The sequence below is a fragment of the Heterodontus francisci genome, chromosome 26, assembly GCF_036365525.1.
Source record: "Heterodontus francisci isolate sHetFra1 chromosome 26, sHetFra1.hap1, whole genome shotgun sequence".
NCBI classification, from domain to species: domain Eukaryota; kingdom Metazoa; phylum Chordata; class Chondrichthyes; order Heterodontiformes; family Heterodontidae; genus Heterodontus; species Heterodontus francisci.
The window spans coordinates 11,857,952-11,877,545 of record NC_090396.1 but is presented as its reverse complement, the minus strand read 5'-3'; the positions used below and the strand labels follow the sequence as shown (position 1 = coordinate 11,877,545).

General features: G+C 42.0%; 1 protein-coding gene across 2 annotated transcripts in view; it reads right to left on the bottom strand.

The window, feature by feature from the left end:
* Positions 1–6,137: 6,137 nt before the first annotated feature.
* LOC137384526 (jupiter microtubule associated homolog 2-like) overlaps positions 6,138–19,594 on the bottom strand; it is a 71,183-nt gene continuing 57,726 nt past the window's right edge. For both annotated transcript variants that reach the window (XM_068058664.1, XM_068058663.1), the window contains exon 5: positions 6,138–6,179. In XM_068058664.1, coding sequence (XP_067914765.1) covers positions 6,163–6,179 — 17 coding nt within the window. In that variant the 3' untranslated portion in view covers positions 6,138–6,162. The remainder of the gene's footprint in view (positions 6,180–19,594) is intronic.

Sequence of the window (19,594 nt, the reverse complement as noted above, 5' to 3'; positions counted from 1 at the left end):
TATACACAATGGATACACAACTCTCTGGGGTAGATAATGCCCAAGACTCACAACCCTCAGTGAAGAAATTTCTCATCCAGTCCTAAGTGATCAACCTCTTACCTTGTGGCTGTGCCCGTGGTCTAGATTCCCCAGTCAGGGGAAACAATCTCCCTATCAAGCCCCTTCAAAATCTTGAATGTTCAATGAGTTCATCTCTCATTCTTCTAAACTTGACAGTATAGCCCCATTTACTCAGCCTCTCATCATAGGACGTCCCTCTCAACTCAGGAACCAATTTAATAAACCTTCGCTGTATTACCTCCAAGGCCAAAACTGCACACACTACTCCAGGTGTGGTCACGCCAAAGCCCTATACAATTGGAGCAAGATGTGCGAGATTAGGGAACTCCCATCTTTCTTGGCACCAGTTTCCTGGATGTTGCTTGGTTTCATGGAGGGAGCTGGGCGCTGTGTGTTAGTCTGAAGAAAACACGGATCAGTGGTAGAACTGGTCAGCAGCAAGGTGGTCATGAGGTGCTGAACTAAGCTGCAAATTCTGTGCAGTTGAAGTGGATGCTCAGAGTGCAGACTCAAAACAACAAATGCACCATGACTTCACTACCACCTTCCAAACCTTGGGACCTCTACTGCCTAGAAGGCCAAAGCCAGCAGGCACACTGCAGCAACACCACCAGCAAGTTCCTCTCCAAGCCACACAGCATCCTGACATGGAAATACATCATCCTCCCCTTGACGTGACTGGGTCAAAGTCCTGAAACTGTCTCCCTTAAACGTTGGTAGGTGTACCTACACCACATGGACTGCAGTGGCTCAATGCAGCAGCTCACCACCACCTTCAAGGGCAATTAGAGGTGGGCAATAAATGCTGGTTGAGCCAGCAACACTCACATCCTATGAATGTGTGAAAAGTATGAAAGGGTTGGGCATAGAGCTGCTTCCATTTGAGGGGAACTAGAACTAGGGACCATAAATAACGGATGGTCACTAAAAATCCAATAAGGAATTCAGGAGAAATTTCTCTACCCAGAGTGGTTCGAATGTGGAACTCACTACCACAAGGAATAGTTGAGGCAAATAGTGTAGATACATTTAAAGTAACACTAGATAAACACATGGAGAAAATAGAGGGAAATGTTGATGAGGTCAGATGAAGTAGGATGAGGTGGCTTGTGGAGCATGATCAGCAGCTGTTGGGTCAAATATTCAATTTCTGTCCTGTAACACCAGATACTGGATAACTCATCGTACACCAGGGATTTAAAACACTGGGGCAGAGACAACAAAAAAACTTTCACTTGTTGCACCTTTAGAATTTATCATTTGTTCTCAGGAGTGGGTAAAGCCACAAAGCCACATTTATTGCCCATCCTTAGTTGCCATGAGGTAGTGGGCCTTCTTGAATCCTTAGTCTTTGTATTGATGTTGCTCCCACAATGGCATTAGTGACGGAATTCCTGGAGTTTGACTCAGTGACAATAAAAAGGAACAGCTGTATGTGTCTGTGGCCAGGATTCTGGAGGTGACCGTATTCCCATGATCTTGTTGCTTGATCTTGGTGGTAGGTATTAAATTAAGCCTCGACAGTCCATATTATAGATTGTACATACTGCAGCTACTGTATACAAGTGGTAAAGGGATGATATTGAGCCTGGTGACAAAGAGGTCAAACGGTTTTGTCTTTGGTGTTGAGCACTGTTGCAGTTGTATCCAAGTGAGTGGTTGGTGTTCCATCACACTCCTGCCAAGTCTTGGGGACGGTGAAGCAGCTGAATTTTAAAAAAAAATTTTTGTGGGATGTGAGCATCGCTGGCTAGACCAGCATTTATTGCCAACATCCAACTGCTGTCGAGCAGGTGGTGGTGAGCTGCCTTTGTGAACCACTGTAGTCCTTGGGGTGTAGGTACACCCTCAGTGCTGTGAGGAAGAGAGTTCCACCATTTTGACCCAGTGACTGAAGGATATTATTCCAAGTCAGGATGATATGTGACTTGGAGGGGAGCTTGCAGGTGGTGGTGTTCTGCTGCCCTTGGCTTTCTAGCTGGTAAAGGTCACTGGTTTGGAAGGTGCTGTCGAAGGAGCCTTAGTGAGTTGCTGCAGTGCATTTCGTAGATGGTACACACTGCTGCCACTGTGCGTTGGTGGTGGAGGAATGAATGTTGAATGTGTAGATAGGGTGCCAATCTAGTGGGCTGCATTCTGTAGATGGTGTCAAGTTTGTGTTGTTGGAGCTGCACCCATCCAGGCAAGTGGAGAGGATTCCATCACACTCCTGATTTGTGCCTTGTAGATGATAGACAGGCTTTAGAGAATTAGAAGGCGAATTACTCTCAGAATTCCAAGCCTGTGACCTGCTCTTGTAGCCACAGTATTTACATGGTTAGTCCAGTTATTTGCTCGTCAGCGGTACCCCCGGGATGTTTGTGTTGTGGACAGTGATGTTGTGGCTGGTCAACTTTTTGTCAATGATGATCTTCAAGCTATTACTGCTGGAAAGCTCACAAGTGGCAGCACTGCTGAAGATCAGGGGAGCTGGTTGGACATTTGCTGACTGGCACTTGTATAGGGCGGCACAGTGGCGCAGTGGTTAGCACCGCAGCCTCACGGCTCCAGCGACCTGGGTTCAAGTCTGGGTACTGCCTGTGTGGAGTTTGCAAGTTCTCCCTGCGTCTGCGTGGGTTTTCGCCGGGTACTCCGGTTTCCTCCCACCAAAAGACTTGCAGGTTGATAGGTAAATTGGCCATTATAAATTGCCCCTAATATAGGTAGGTGGTGGGGGAATAGAGTGGGGATGTGGTAGGAATATGGGATTAGTGTAGAATTAGTATAAATGGGTGGTTGATGGTTGGCACACACTTGGTGGGCCGAAGGGCCTGTTTCAGTACTGTATCTCTAAATAATAAAAAATAAAAAGTGTCATCTTCTACTCATCAGCTTAAGCATATAGATTCTTTCCAAATACGGTTATAGATGGTTTCATTAATAGTGTGTGAATAGAGCTGAACATTTGTAGAATATAGTCAGCCAATCGTCCTAGCCCAGACCTCATGTTGGAGGACAGGTCATTGAGGAATCAGCTGCAGATATAGTCAAGAACATTGCTGAGGAACTATTGCAGTAATGTCCTGGTCTGCAATGATCAGCCTCACAACCATGACCATCTTTTGAGTCAGGTTTTTAACCAATATCCCACTGAAGTTCATTCCCCCACAGATAAAAGAATTTCAGTCCTAAAAATCATCAATCGTGATTTGTACACCCTTAGATCAAGTTGAAGTTAATGTTGTATAATTTCTACCACAGCTGCTAGCCAGACATTCTACATTAAACTGTCAATTTCTCTGGGTGGAATTTTTGGTGCCAGCCTTAGAAACCAGTCATTTGGCCCATCAAGTCTCTTAGTGTTTATTTTCTCTACATAAGCTGTCTGGTCCAATTTTAGTCCCTTGCTGGTTTCCTTATACCCATCAACATTCCCTTTCAAAAGTACTATTTGACTCTACTGCAACAGTCTATGGCAGAGAATTCCACATAATAATCAGTTTTGTGAATGTTTCCTATCTCTTATTTATCTTCAATTTGTGCCCCCTCATTACCAGCTCGGACCAATGTAAACAATCTCACTGTGCATCCCATCATAACCTTGGAAGTTTCAACCAGGTCATTCCTCAACTTTTTCAGCTCCAGGGCAAACGTCTCAGGCTTTCAAAGTCTCTTCATAACTGTAACCACCCCCAAATATGAACATGCTAGTGAAATGACGCTGCATCTTTTCCATTGTTTTTATATGGTCAGGCAAGCCCCATCTGCCAAGAATGAGGAAAATTAATTTCACCACATGAACATTGATTTTAAAACTATTAAATAACTTGCTTTAAAAAACAACTGGAGACTTTGGCTGGAGACAGACATTAGCATATCTATAGACAAGTACTTGGACACAATGGACTTTTGATTACCAGACATTGAAGCATTCCAGTTTAACTTAGCCGAATACACAAACAGACCTGGTCAGGCCAGTTTAGTCACATGACTGAGTTTTTTGAATGCGAACTTCCAACAAGGAATTTGAACTCAGAAGGCTGCTTGCTCCTGGACTGAAGACCTCTCTCCTGTCTGCTCTCATCTTGCTTTCACCAGCTTCAGGAACCATTGAAGACATATGAACACCAAGAGAGAAAAGTCTCCTACAGTGAACAAGGTTTAAGAATACTACTGGGCCCCAATGAAAAGCAAGAGCTGTCTACCATCAAGGACTCTAGAGTGAGCTGGAAATACAAACAGTAAGAAACCCCCTTTAGAGGCTGATTCAAACCTCTCCATTTTATTTTTCTTCTACTCTTTTCTGTCCCTATTTGCATGTGTGTGTCGTATATCCGTAGGCATTAATCGTATTTGAGTAAGGTTTAATAAATTTCACTTTTCTTCTTTAAACCTAAAGAAAACTTGATGTGCTCATTTCTTTACCTTATAATTGGAAAGCTGTGAACAAGGCTTCACAAAACACTGTTTAAAATTAAATCCTGTTACAAGACCAGGTGAAGATAGTAAAAGCCCCTTAGACACTTGCCTCACCTGATCGTAACAATTTCATTTGGTCAGGAGCTGTACTGCACACAATACAATTGAGGCCTAAATTAAGGTCTTTAATATTACTCTTGTTTTTGTACTTCATCTTGAGATATGAATCCAAAGATTCAAGTTTGTCTTTTTCCTGGCTTTATCTATTTACATTTCCACTTTTAGTGACCAGTGTTATCTGCACAGCAATGGCCCCTGCTCCTCATCTGCATTTAAAATCTTCCTACTTCCAAAATGTATTTTTTCTACACAACTGCATTTGCCACCTATCTGTCCACATGCTAGAATATATCCTCCTGTCTTCTTTCACAAGCCTCATGATTTGCCACATCAACCAACAGAACATCCTCAGTAAATATCATTGTTCCATCAATCCAAGTCCATATCATTTACTTACATCAAATAACATCCCCAATTGAAAGATTAGCTTCGTTAAGGGGAACGTCAAAAGGCAAGCATCTCCAACAGAACTACAGCTCTTCACTATTAACTCTCCATATTTACAGTGGACACATCGCACTACTGGTAGCTGTGGAAAGGGTACAAGAGTGAGACCAACTTAGGCCCTTTAACTATCTCCAACTATCAACCTACCTAGCAAGTTCATTGAAGTGAAAAATTGATGGTATCACTAGGAACTGAATAAATAGTAAAATGCAACTATTCATTTAGCTCAAGTCATAAAAATGACATAGTCCTGGCAGCCACTTAGTTATAAAGCAAGAACTGCATGAGAGATATACTGGTTATCTCAGTACAAATAATTGACTTTGGTCTGCTTCCAGTCCAGATGAACCACTTTCCTAATGATAACTCAGATGAAACAAGTTTAACTTTAGACAGTGCTTTGAGACTGGAGCAAAGTCATAAGTCAAGCCATCTAAATGCACCCAAGTAGGCCCCATTGCCCATGGTCATTACCAGTGGGAGAAACACAAACAGGAGTAAGCCATTTAGCCCAAGCCTGTGCCACAATTCAAATGGGATCATAACTGATCTGCACCCAACTCCATTTGCTCCATATCCTCTAATATCTTTGGCTAACAAATCTCAAATTAAAAGTTAACAATTGATCTAGCATCAATTTCCATTTGCAGAGACTTCCTAACATCCATCACCTGTTGAGTGTGGCAGTATTTCCTAAGTTCATTCCTGAAAGGTCTGGCTCTAAGTTTTAGATTATGTCCCCCAAGTCCTAGACTCCCCAACCAGCAGAGACAGTTTCTCCCAATGTACCTCCTCTGTTCCTCTTGAGTTCTCATCAAATCTAATTTCTGACGGACACTGTGGAATGGCTCATCTCAAATGGTAAAATCCAACTAAGCCAAGAGCTGATATTAGGCAGCCCAGTGCCTTCTGGTTATTCAGCTGTTTAAACCATGAAACTGTTTAACGCCCCACCTCAATACCAGAAATAAAAGCTTTTCACTTCATAATGATTCAAACTACATACAAAGAAATCACAAATTATGAAGTTTATGAAGGCACAGCAAAACCTTTCCATTCTCAAACTTTAAAGTCCAGAACACACAAGACAGGTTCAAGTGTATAGTTTGTGCATGCATTTGTTACCTGACATTCCTACTGGCCAGTGCGAACTATAAGGAGAGAGAAAGGAGATTAGCAAAAATGGCAGCATTTCCACAATTCAGGTTATTCTTTGCACGTAAACTCCATAAATCTGAAGGAAATGGCAACCATAGTTCAAGGGTGGACAGTTGGAATCTTTCCAGAGAACATTTATAGAATTCTATCCTTCACCCTTTATCCAAGCAAATTATGTACTCAATTGCTCTGTTCATTTTTACTGATACCATTCAAACTGCACAAATCAGATCTTTCCCACAATGCAGAAGCCACTATAGAACAAAGCTCTTTAGCAAACCTATAAATGACATTAATCTAGTTTGAAAGTCTCAAGTCTTTTTCCAAAGATGTCACTAGCAAGGAAGTCATTAAAGCACATCAAGCAACTGGTTTTCCCCATGCAGGTCAGCGATTTCTGTAATGAAAGCTTAGGGCTAAGATGCTTTTCAGAAAAAAAGTTAGGATATTCTGAAGACTTATGCTCAGAAAAGGTACAACCTGTCCCCTATACAAACCATGTTGGAACATGCCACAAAAACAGAAATTCCCTGCCTGTATAGGAAAGCACATCAGAAAGTGCAGAATGGAAAGCTGCATCCCCAACTTGTAACATTTCTTCCAGAATTGAAATCAATGGTTATTAATCTCTGGAAGAATTGATTTAGCAGCAGGTGTTCATTTTGAAAAATATGAAATTACAACCTCGGCAACAATTGAGGAGCAACAGTTTGGATTGAAATGCAAGCCAACTTGTAGGTCTCTGGGGCAGCTGTCTGAAATCTGTCTACTTCATGATAATACTCCTTGTGGAATTTAAATATCAAATAGGCTCACCAATTTAATTAGCAATGGTTGCTACATATACAACTGGTTGTTCAGTGAAACAAATCAATTGACCTATGATTGTGATAGCCACAAACTGAAGCTTACAAGGAGGAAGTGGCATACAGTTTAGATTCAACTACTTTATACAGGTGAGCACAATGTATAATGGACTGTGCATGGAGGAAATGAATTAAATAGATGTTTGAAAAAGGTGTATTACCTTTTTGGATTACATACCTTTTACTAGGCTTGCATTCTCTAGTGTTCCTGATTTGCTCAAATTTTGCCAGCAAGTTATTTTTGTCTACAGATTTGCATATTTGCTATTTGAAGATGTGTGGGCAGCCCAATATATACAAACTGGGAAGCTTAACAACCACACTGTCTCATTGGATTGATCGTGAAACATTGATGTGGCAGGAAAGAGAAGCTACACTATGCCAATTACAAGACTTTTCATTTGCACAGTCAGTTTCAGATCAGCTGATCAAGACAAATTATCTTCTTAAATTTGTTTTGGAGATTGCATTCTGCAATTCTGGTGCACTGGTTAAGTTAGCAAGAGTTTTCATGGCATTAGATTTCCCAGGATGTTTAGCACCGTTTGGAGGGTTCATATCCCACAGTTCCTCCTCTTTCTTCCACGAAAACCGTAAATCTGTGACGTTGCCTTGATCTGATTGGAAAGGCAACCGGTCTAGACATGGTGCTTTGACAGTCATGCTTAAAACCAGGGCAAGCAGAAGTTATTTAAAAAGATGGTAATCCGCAGAAGTCACAAGCCTCAGACAGAAGATTGTGATGGAGGTCAAACCAGAGGCTAACTGGACAAAAATTTTATTCTTATTTGAATGAGATCAGAAGCTGTGAATAATCAATCAACTGTGTGTGTCAGTAAGAGTAGTGATAACGGGAGACTTCCATTATTCTAACAGACTGGGGAAAACAGTAAAGGGGGAATTCCTGAAACGTGTGCAGGAGAACTTTTTGATTTTTTTTTCCATGTTGGGCTGGAAAAATGCCAGAGTGCCTGATTTAGCTCTGGAGCATAAAGTGGTGTAAGTGGAGCATGTTTCAGTTGGAGAGCATTTGACAGTGATCACAATATCATTAAGTTTAGAGTAGCTATGGAAAAAGAAAAAAAAACAATGGTGAAGATACCCCACTGGAGGGCTGATTTCAGCAAGCTTGAAATCAAAGATTAAAGGTAAAAGTTAAACAGTAAATGAGCAATGGTGATGCCTTCAAGCAAGACTGTGTTCAGGTATAGAGATTTCTAGCAGCAGGAAAAGGAAGGGCATCAAAACTAGAGCTGGATGACGAGAGAAGTTGAGATTAAAATGAAACAGTAAAAGACTCATGATAAATGTCAGGTTCATTATACAGTGCAGAATCAAGCTGAAAAGTGCAGAGAACTGAAAAAGGAAAGGAGGGACAAAATGTATGAGAATAGATCAGGCAATAAAAGGAAACAAGTATTTTATAAACATAGTAAAAGGGTAGTCAAAATAAATGGCAGGGTGGCACAAATGGAATTTTTTTGTTGAAGTAGAGGGCATGGCTCGAGTCCTTCATTTCAGTCTTCACTAAGGAGTATGCTGCCAATGTCATAGTAAAGGAGAATGGAGTAGAGAATTGGTTCTTCATCTTAGTTTGACCTGCAGTGTGCATTTTACTTGATGGTATCGGACTTTTCTTGCTGCTTATTTTTGTGTCAGAGATGTAGGATTTGTGAGCATTGTGCACATCTAGCAGCTTGGCTAGATCTTGGTCATTCTTATTGAACCAGTCTTGGTGCTTCTGTTTGACAAATCTATTAGTGACATCCCTGAACTTCTTCCAAGGATCTTCAATGTCTGGGTTATCTTCTGGGATACCAGAAAGCGCTATAGCTAATTTTTGTTCCTGTTCCTTGGCCAAGTCTTTTAGGATAGTTGTGTCATGCTTTCTCTGTGGTTTGACAGGGTCATAGCACTTTAGTCGTTATCTTCAAGGACATGATGCTCTTGACAAGCCAATGGTCTGACCAGTATTCAGCACCTGTAAGGCAGCAGGTACAGTGCACATCATTGGGGTCTGTGTCATACAATAATGCCATCCAAAATGTGCCAATGTTTTGATCTGAGGTGCATTTGTGTTGTTTTCAATTTATCAGTTTGCTGGAAGATTGCATTTGTGGTGAGGTCAAACTCACTGCACTTAGAGAGAAGTTAACTCTAGAGACAGTTTACTCTACCAATGCCATGGTGTCCCAGTAGCCCCCTCCACGTATTACAGTCTGTACTAACATGGACAGAGATCACCAAGGAGGAGGAGTTTGTCCTGATGTGGTACTCTTGATGATCCAGCTGAGGTTGTCATAAAATGCTTCTTTGGCCTCATCTGGGTGTCATTGTTGGCGCAAGGAAGTTATACTAAACCTTAATAAAAACACTGAATTAGGTCTCAGCTGGAGTACAGTGTCTAATTCTGAGCACCACACTTCAGGAAAGATGTCAAGGACTTGTCCCAGACAGGATTTAATTCAAGTGAAAACAATGAAACTAAAAATAGACAAATCTCCAGGACCTGTTGGCTTCCACGCCAGAGTATTGAAAGTAGGTGAGGAAATTGTAGATGCTCTAATCATGATCTTTATAACTTGATTTAGAAATTATCCCCTTGGATCGGACGTTTCCGCTGTCACTCCATTAGATAAGGGTAGGAGAGATAAACTAGGAAATTATAGGCCTAGTAGTCTATCAGTTGTGGGGAAGTTACTAGAATCTGTTATGAGGGACAGTGAGCACCTTAAATGAATGAGTTGCTCAGAGGGTAAATGGCAAGTCATATTTTTCAAACCATTTAAATTTCGATAGAATTAACTTGGCTTACAGACTTCCATAAAGACATTGATAAGGCTTCACAAATGAGATTAACAAAAGTGAAAGCATGTTGAATAACAAAATTACTGGAAATATTCAACAGGTCAGGCAGCAACTGTGGAGAAAGTAAGTTAAAATTTCAGGTCAATGACCTTTCATCAGAATTGGAACAAGAGATTTAACAGGTTTAAAGCAAGAATAGAGGCAGAGAAAGTGGAAAAAGCAAAAGGGAAAAATGTGCAATAGGGTGTAAGGCAGGAGAGAGTAAATGACAAAAGGCATGATGTCTTGCACTCAGTCTTCAACTCCACAAATGGCTAGGGACATGGATCCACTTTCAGAAAAGTGTTGAAGGAGAAAATGGAAAAAGAGAGCAAAGAATGATCAATGGGTTTTTGTTATATTGCATTGTTTTTAACATTTGCTACATTTACTTAGAGTCTGCAAGCCCCTGATCTGTGCAAAATGTTTACCATTCTGAAGAAAATCAGTGTGGTGTGAACCTTATTGAAACTGCAGGACTGGTTACCTTTGGGGGAAAGAGTATGGGTGTAGGGGCAGCTGCAGCATTGTAAACAATAAAAATCTATTTATAGGAACAGCTGTAAAATTATAGAAGACATGGTACCAAAAGCCCCTAAAACTTCAAACCCATTTAGCCCAAGGTTAGAACAGTTTATCATTTGAAAATTATATATTCTATCTACAATAGAGGGCAGAGACATCCAGTGCCCCCTTTGGGACACAATTAAATGGAGGGGGATGGAGGGGAAAAGCTAGAGAGGGGTCAGGACTTCTACTCAATGACAAGGTAATGGGAGATTTATTAAATGAATACTTTGTACCTGTTGTCACAATAAAGAAAATAGTAAAATACTAGTGATAGAAGGGAAAGTAAAAATAAAATCAAGGAGGGACCTATTGGATTAAATACAAGCCATAGAAAAATGGTAATGGAGAAAATAATGAGACTCCAGACAGATAAATCTCCAGGACCTCATGGCTTCAACTCCAGAAGCGATACATTTTTCAAGTTTAATTTTGGAATTGTACCATTAGATTTCAAATTCACGAATGTCACTCCATTAATGAAGATTGCCAAGAGAAACCAACAACTTCTATTTATATAGCGTCTTTAACGCAATAAAACGTCCCAAGGCACTTTACAGGAGCATTATTAAACAAAGTATGACACGGAGCCAGAAAAGGAGATATTAGGTCCGATAGCCAAAAGCTTGGTCAAAAACAGTTTTTAAGGAGGAAAGCAAGATGAAGAGGTGTAGAGAAGGTACTCCAGAGCTTGGGGCCTAGACAACTGAAGGCACAGCCACCAATGACTGAGTGATTAAAATCAGGGATGCACAAGAGGCCAGAATTAGAGGAGCACAGATATTTCAGAAGATTGAGGGGCTGAAGGAGGTTACAGAGATAGGGAGGAGTGAGGCCATGAAGGGATTTGAAAACTAGAATGAGAATTTTAAAATCAAGATGTTGCTTGACCAGGAGCCAGTGTAGGTCAGTGAGCACAGGAGTGGGGGGTGGGAGCGGTGGAAATAGGATAGATTGGAGTGGGCAAAACTATGGCAAATTGAAGGGATAGGCTCAGTACAGCCACAGTAATCCATCAACCCTAGCACCATCATTTATATTTAAATTCTGTGTCCACGTCACTGAAATGCACATATCAAAAAGTACAGAGTCATTCTAGGACCTGCATTACCCGGCTTGAAACTTGGTTGGTGTTGTTAAGTCAGTTCATGTCAAGCCACTTTTCTCCACTAATCACCCAGCTCTTGGCCTAATGAACTATTGCTCTAGCTTTAAACAGTTTTTAAAACAAATTTAAGACTTTCAAAATGAAAGGTGAATGAAAATACATGTTTGAAAATGTTACTGTACAAGGCACAATGTGAATGACAAAGAAAGCAAGCTTTATGTATCATGCATGGGATGATGGCAGTGAACTTCATGCTCAAGTGAAGACAATTCTCAAAAAGCTCGCAACAATCCTGACAAAAATTTCATACACTGAAACAATAAAGGGGCATTAAGCAGGCTAGATATTTAACGGATTTGCCATTGAATCCAGGTGTCAGATGTAGATACCATGAAGCTGATAAAAAAAAAATACAAGCTTTGAATAGCTTCAGTAAGCTACCAGTAATTACTGCACTATCAATTTTATCCAATGCCCAACACCTTAAATGAATGCAGTTCAGAAATTCTTGTGGTGCATAATTCCTGCAAGCTGTGTCGAGGGAGAAGACTAGGTAGAACAGACTACAAACGTCTGGCCTTTCAGTCTGAAGTTGTAGGGTGTTAGAATATGAGGGAAAGTTTGAGTCCAACAGAATAATGCAGCTGGTTGCTGCAATGCACTCTTCCTAAACTTGAACTAAAATGATGAGTGGGAGAATGGTAGCCCTAACTAGCACCTCCCTGGGCTAGATCTGACACTTGAATTCAGAAAGGGATCAGCTCATTAACTGCAAGTTTAAAATATAGAAAATATCAAATGCAACGAGCTAAATAAATGTGAACCTGGTCACAACATTCAAAGTTGTAAAAATCTGTCCACTTAAAAGAAATGTGCATTTAACAAGACAGTATTCTCAATGTGCTCAGTGTTCTCAAAGTAGAACAGCAACACAGGAGGCCCTAGACCAGGAGCAAGTGTTGACAGACCAGTGGAGATAGAGCAGCAGTGGCAGCTGAGGAGGCCAGAGACCAGCAAGTGCTGAGTGAGACCAGTGGTGATAAAAAGAGCTCAAGTTGGGTCAGGTTGGAGCAGGAGGACAGAGTTTGAGGAGAGAGAAAAAAAAATCCAAAGTGTGACATTACTGGAAAGCGGGCAAGGTGATTGCTTGGAGTATTTCTTGCTTCTCTCTAAACTAGGACATAGGGGAGCAAAGTCATTAAATGACTTCATTCAGGTCAAGTACAATAGTAAGTGAATTATGTCAGTATTAGCACACAGCAGGTCTAAGGCATTAATTAACTTCTTAATAGCACCTTTTAATGTAATGAAATACCCCAAGGCACTTCACTGGATTATAAAAGAAAATATGACACCGAGCCACATAAGACATTAGTACAGAAGATCAAAAGCTTGATCAAAGAGGTAGGTTTTAAGGAGTGTCTTATAGAAGGAATGTGAAGTAGAGAGGCAGAGAGGTGCAGGGAGGGATTTCCAGACTTCAGGACCAAGGCATCTGAAGGCACAGCCACCAATGGCAGAGCGATTAAAATTAGGGATGCTCAAGAGGCCTGAATTAGAGGAGCAGATTGGAGGGTTGTGGGACAGGAGGAGATTACAGACAGGGAGGGGCAAAACCATGGTGGGATTTGAAAGCAAGGATGAGAATTTTAAAATCAAGACTTTGCTTGACCAGGAGCTACTGTAGGTCAGTGAGTACAGGAGTGAAGGGGAATGGGACAAGTTTTGGATGACCTCAAATTTACAGGGTAGAATGTGGGAGACTAGCCAGAAGTGTGCTGGAATAGTCAAGTCTAGAGGCAATGATGATGCAAATGACGGTTAACAGATGAGCCGAGATGGGACAAAATTGGACAATTTACAAAGATGGAAATGGGTGATCTTAGTGACAGCCCAATTGTTAGGTCAATTGCTCATCTCAGGGTTCAAATGTTACAAAGTTGCTAACAGATTGGTTTAATATTACTGTTGCCAGGGAATTGGTAGCTGGGGAATGGAGTCTGGAGCAGGGACTGAAAACAATGGCTTCATTCCTCCTCAATATTCAATTGGAGGAAATTTCTGCACATCCAGTACAGAATGTTGGATAGGCAGTCTGATAATTTAGCAACATTGGATAAATTAAGTGGTGGTGAGGCACAGCCAGGTCATCAGCATACATGTCTAAACTGATGCACTGCTTTTGATGATGTCACCAAGGGGCAGCATGTAGATGAGATATAGGAGGGGCCAAGGATAGATCCTTGGGGGACACCAGAGGTAATGGTGCAGGAGCAGGAAGATAAGTCATTGCAAGTGTTACATTGGCTAGGATTAGATAGATAAGAATGGAACCAGGTGAGAGCAGTTGGACAACAGTGGAGAGGATTTGGAGGAGGATGGTGTGGTTAACTGGATCAAAGGCTGCAGGCAGGTTGAGAAGGATGAGAAGGGAAAGTTTACCTTTGTCACAGAAACATAGGATGTCATTTGTGGCTTTGATAAGAGCTGTTTCAGGCCTGTGGCAGGGACAGAAACCTGATTGGAGGGATTCAAACTGGAGATCGGGAAAGATGAGAATGGATTTGGGCTGTAACACGTTAAAGGTGAATATTAATAGTTAAACAAGGTACAAACATGATTCTTAAAAAAAAAGGGAAGAAATTTATTTTTAGATCATGGATGGGCAGCTGAGACCTGTTGCTTGCAATTCCGGCTCTATTTGGGAACTTCAGGGCACTGTGTCTTGGGTGACCATGAGCTCGAGCTTAGGATTTCAGAGCTTGGAGGGGCAGCTGGAGTCACTGTGCAGCATCAGGGAGGATGCATGTTTCCTGGATCATATGTCCCAGGAAGTGGTCACCCACAGGCAGGGAGAGTTCAGGATAGTAAACAGGTGGCCATCTGGAAAAGTAGGAAGAGGCAGGAAGTGCAGGAGTTTTCAGGGTGTGTGCCACTCAGCATTGGAGACTGCTGGGAGTGACAATAACTTGAAGAGTGCAGTCTAGACCATGCCACCAATAGACAAGGAACTGTACAGGGGAAAGAGTAGAAATGCAGTCATTATAGAGAACTCCATAGTTAGGGGGACAGACAGGTATTTCTGTAAGTGTCATAGTGAGTCTTGCATAATGTGTTGCCTCCCTGGTGCCAGGGTAAAGGACATTAGGGAGATGGTGCAGAATATTCTGCAAGGGGAAGGGTGTGAGCTAATCAGAAGTTGTGGTACATGTTATGAGGGGGCAGGTATTGAGGTCCTACAGTAAGACTTTCAGGAGCTAGTGAGGAAGGTAAAAAGTAGGACCTCAAAAAGGTAGCAATCTCTGGATTACTCCCTGGGTCATGTGCGAGTGAAAGTAGAAGTACTTAGGGAGGAGTAATGCATGGCTTGAGGCATGGTGCAGGAGACACGGCTTCAGATTCGAGACACTGGGACCAGTTCTGGGGCAGCAGGCACCTATTTGAAAGGGATGGGTTGCACCTCAACAGGACTGGGACCAATGCCCTAGTGAGTAGGTTCACTAGTGTGGTTGGTGAGGGTTTAAACTAAACTGGCAGGGGAATGGGCACCAGCATATGTAAAGCAGAAAAGAGGAATAAGGTGCATAAAGGAGCAAGAGTAATGAATAGTACTAGAGAAAGAAAGCAGTACCATACTAGATAGCAGACTAGGAAGGACCACAAGGAATACAATAAAGTTTAGAATGCATTGTGTAAACGCAAAGTGTGGTGAATAAGGTTGGTGAGCTACAAGCACAAATAGCTGTGTGATGTAGAGGCAATCACAAAAACGTGGCTTAAAAATAATGAGGACTGGGTACTTAATAGTCCAACATGTTCAAAAAAGATGGCGAAGATAAAAAAGGGAGGCAGAGTGGTAGCACTGATTAGGGAAGACACTGTAGGGTGTTAAAAAAAACCGAGGGGGCAAGGACAGAATCCATTTAGTTAGAGAAACAGGAGTAAACCTGCAGGAAAATCAGATATACAAGAACTACAAAAAGTGATGATATTGGGAGACCAAACAGCAATTTGATTGGGACAATGTTAGAGTAAAGGGGAAGGAATGTCTGAAATGTGTTCAGGAGAACTTCCTTGACTGACATGCTCTCGGTTCAACTAGTACCTTCTTGATCTGGTGGGCCAAGTGGACTAAGTGTTTGCGGGGGAACACTTGTGCAAGAGTGATCATATCATAAGGTTATAGGTTAGTAATGGAGAAGAGCAAGAAACAATTTAAAGTAGAATTTCTAAATTGGAAAAGGGCCAACTTCAAATGGGATAGGGGGATCTAGCCAAGGTAAAATGGAAAAGACTGACAGGAAAAGCTAATGGAACAATGTGTGATCTTTGAGGAAATGTTTCATGTACAAGCTTGGTATATTCCAACAGAGAGAAAGGCAGGAACCAAAGCCTGGGCGTCTAGAACACAGACAGTCTCAGCATAAGGGGCCAATTATTCAGGACTAAGGGGAGAAATTACTACACTCAAAGGGTTGTGAATCTTTGGAATTCTCAACCCCAGAGTTGTGGATGCTCCATCATTGAATCCAATTAAGGCTGGGATAGATAGATTTTTGGTCTCGCAGGGAATCAAGGGATACGGGGAGTGGCCAGGAAAGTGGAATTGAAGCCCAAGATCAGCCATGATCGTATTAAATGGCAGAGAAGGCTTGATGGGTCATATGGTCTACTTCTGCTCCTATTTCTTGTGTTCTTGGCTCTTTGGATGACAAGGGAGGAGAGAATATGATTAAATAAAAAAGTATGATGCATGTCAGGCGAATTCTTTAGCCAAAGGTCAGGCCAAATACAATAACTTTCCCTCAAGTGAAGAGAAAAATAAAACTGGCAAAGAAATAGAATAGAATGGCAGTTAACATAAAAGGGAACTCAAATCATCTTCTAGCATGCAAATAATCAGATAGTAAGAGCTGTGGTGGTGCCTATTGGGGACAAAGGTGGTGATATATGCTTAGAAGTGCAGGGCAAGGCTAGAATATTTAATGAGTACTTTGTCAGTGTTCACTAAGTAAGATGATGCTGGCAAAATACTGTTAGAAGCAGAGATGGTAGTGGTAATGGATGGGGTGAAAGTTCATTGGAAGGATGTACTGGAAAGGCTGGCTATGCTTAAGTGTGGATAAGTCACCTGGTCCAGATGGCTTGCATCCCACGATGCTAAGGGAAGTGGGGGTGGTGATAGGCAAAGGGCTTGTTATAATCTTCCCTAGATGGCAAGGGGGGGGGGGGGCACAGCAGGAAGAGAAAAAAAAAAAGAGGGGAAATGACATGCCAGAGGACTGGAGAATGACAAATGTGACACCCTTATTCAAGAAAGGGTGCAAGGACAATCCTATTAAATACAGGTCAGTCAGTTTAACATCAGTGGTGGGTAAGGTTTTAGAAACAAATCAACGAAAAAAAAAACGGGCACTTGGAGAGATCATAATGGAGAGCCAGCACAGATTTGCAAACTGCAGATAGTGTTCAAGAAATCTAATGGAATTTTTTGATGAAGTAACAGAGAAGGTTAATGAAGGGAAAGCAATGGACGTTGTCTATATGGATTTTTAAGGAAGAATTTGACAAAATAATAGGCGGGTTAAGAAAACGGCAGTTCAGGAATAGGAGGGTCACCGTCAGCTTGGATTAAAAAAAAAACTGGCTTAAGGACAGAAAACAGCATGTCACAGCATGTGTTTTTTTTTTAAAAACAGACTGGAGGCTGGTAGATAGTGGGATTCCCCAAGGGTCAGTGCTAGGACCAATAAATGACTTGAATCTTGGAATAGAGTAAAATTTCAGAATTTGTCAATGATACCAAACTTGAAGATGTGGCAGACAATGAGGACAATACCAATCGACAGTTATAAAGAGTGCATGGACAGAGGGGCGGGGTCATGTGCATAGATCTTTGAAGATGGCTGGACATATTAAAAGTTAAAGCATATGAGATCATGGGCTTCAGAAATAGAGTACAAAAGCAGAGAAGTTATTCGAAACCTTTATATAGCTGTGGTTAGGCCACAACTAGGAGACAGTGGCATAGTGGTAAAGTCATTGAACTAGTAATCAGAGGCCCAGGCTAAAGCCCTGGGGTCACTGGTTCAAATCCTACCATAGCAGCTGGTGTAAACTGAATTCAGGATGGATGTGAGGATCCTTGAGAAGGCTATAGAGGAGATTTACAAGAATGGTTCCAGGGATGAGGGATTTTAGCTACAAAGGTTAGGCCGGAGAAGCTGGGCTTATTCACTTTAGTGCAAAGGAGACTGAAGGTAGATCTGATAGAGGTGTACATGAGGATACCAGGTGTAGATAAGTTAGACAAAGTAAAGCTGTTCCCATTCACTGATGGTACAAGGGTTGAGAGATTTAAAGTTTTGGGGAAAATGTGAGGAAGAACCTTTTTATGCAGTGAGTAGTAATGACCAAGAACTCGCTGCCTACGATGGTGATGGAAGCAGAGATAAATGATTCCAAAAGGAAATTATATTTGCACTTGAGGGAAATAAACTTGCAAAGGCTACACAGCCAGAATTTGGGGGGGGGGGGGGGGGGGCAAATTGGATTGCTCTAGAGAGCTGGCATGGACTCTATGGTCCCAATGGCCTCCTCTGTGCCATAATGGCTCTACTGAAGTGCTCAGTGCTACAACTTGAAGCTAGTATAAAGCCACTTGGAGAATTTTCAGGTTGAACAATGGGATGCTAGTTTAAAGATTCAACATGCAGCAGTCAACAATTCCAGTCAAAGCACACTACTGTAATATACCCAACACATCTGGTAGGATCCATTAATTTCAGGAAATCAGTGCCCCAGTCATTGGTTTGTCATGGCTTCCACTATTCTGGTATTCTATAAGAACCCATTCCTTCCCCACTTTGACTCCTTCAGTGCATTTACTAACTGGCAGCAGAAGCAGCAAATACAAAAAACAAGTCAGACTGCCTGTAAAATCCACCTTATGCTGGCTAGGTGCTAGCTTCTACATTCTCTTGTTACAAAACTTTAGCAGCTCCATTAGTCATGACTTCAATTCTCAGGTAATCGGGCGATTTAAAAGCCTTTAGTAACAGCAGTCAACTGGAGTGCAATATTGGTTAAATCTGTACCCCTCAGCCATGCCCTGTGCATGGATATAGGAGACCAAGGTTCATCTTCAACCAACGAGTGCAACAGTTGAGTACCTTTCCTAATGGTGAAATTGGTAACTGCAGCTACTGTCACCATCTCAGAAAGAAACCTGCAATAAAAAATACTTGAGTATAGATCCAGTCCTTTCATAGGAGTCACTTCTCTCTAATCCTGCCACCATTCAGATGGACTGGATGCTTGAGTTTAAGAATTTCTAATGGTTGATTTATATTTTAGCCACACAAACAAGATGTCTGGTTCACTGATGCTGATCGTTCTGTACTCAAAGGTCTCAGTTTTATCCCCTTACACCCCCACCTCAATGAATTTCACGCTCGGCATGACGTTGAGCTCTTCTTCCGTCGCCTCCGCCTCCCGACTCACTTCTTGGACCAGGAGTCCTCCCCCCGACCAGCAGACCAATTCACCCACCTCCAGCATTCTCCCTCTACCTGGAGCCCTCCCCCTGGCCTCTTACCTGCTCTTGATCTCTTCATTGAAAACTGTCAGCGAGACATTGGTCATCTCAATTTCTCTGCCCCCCTCACTCACTCTAACCTGTCCCTCTCTGAACTGGAGGCACTCCGTTGTCTCAGGTCTAACCCCGACATGGTCATCAAACCTGCAGACAAGGGTGGTGCTGTTGTTGTATGGCGTACCGAGCTCTACCTTGCAGAAGCTCAACGCTAACTCACGGACACTTCTTCCTACCTCCCTCTGAACCATGACCCCACCACCGAACATCAAGCCACCGTCCAAAGGACTGTCACTGACCTCATCTCCTCTGGAGATCTTCCCTCAACAGCTTCCAACCTCAGTCCTGCAACCCCAGACAGCCTGCTTCTACCTCCTTCCCAAAATCCACAAACGGGACTGTCCCGGCAGACCCATTGTGTCAGCC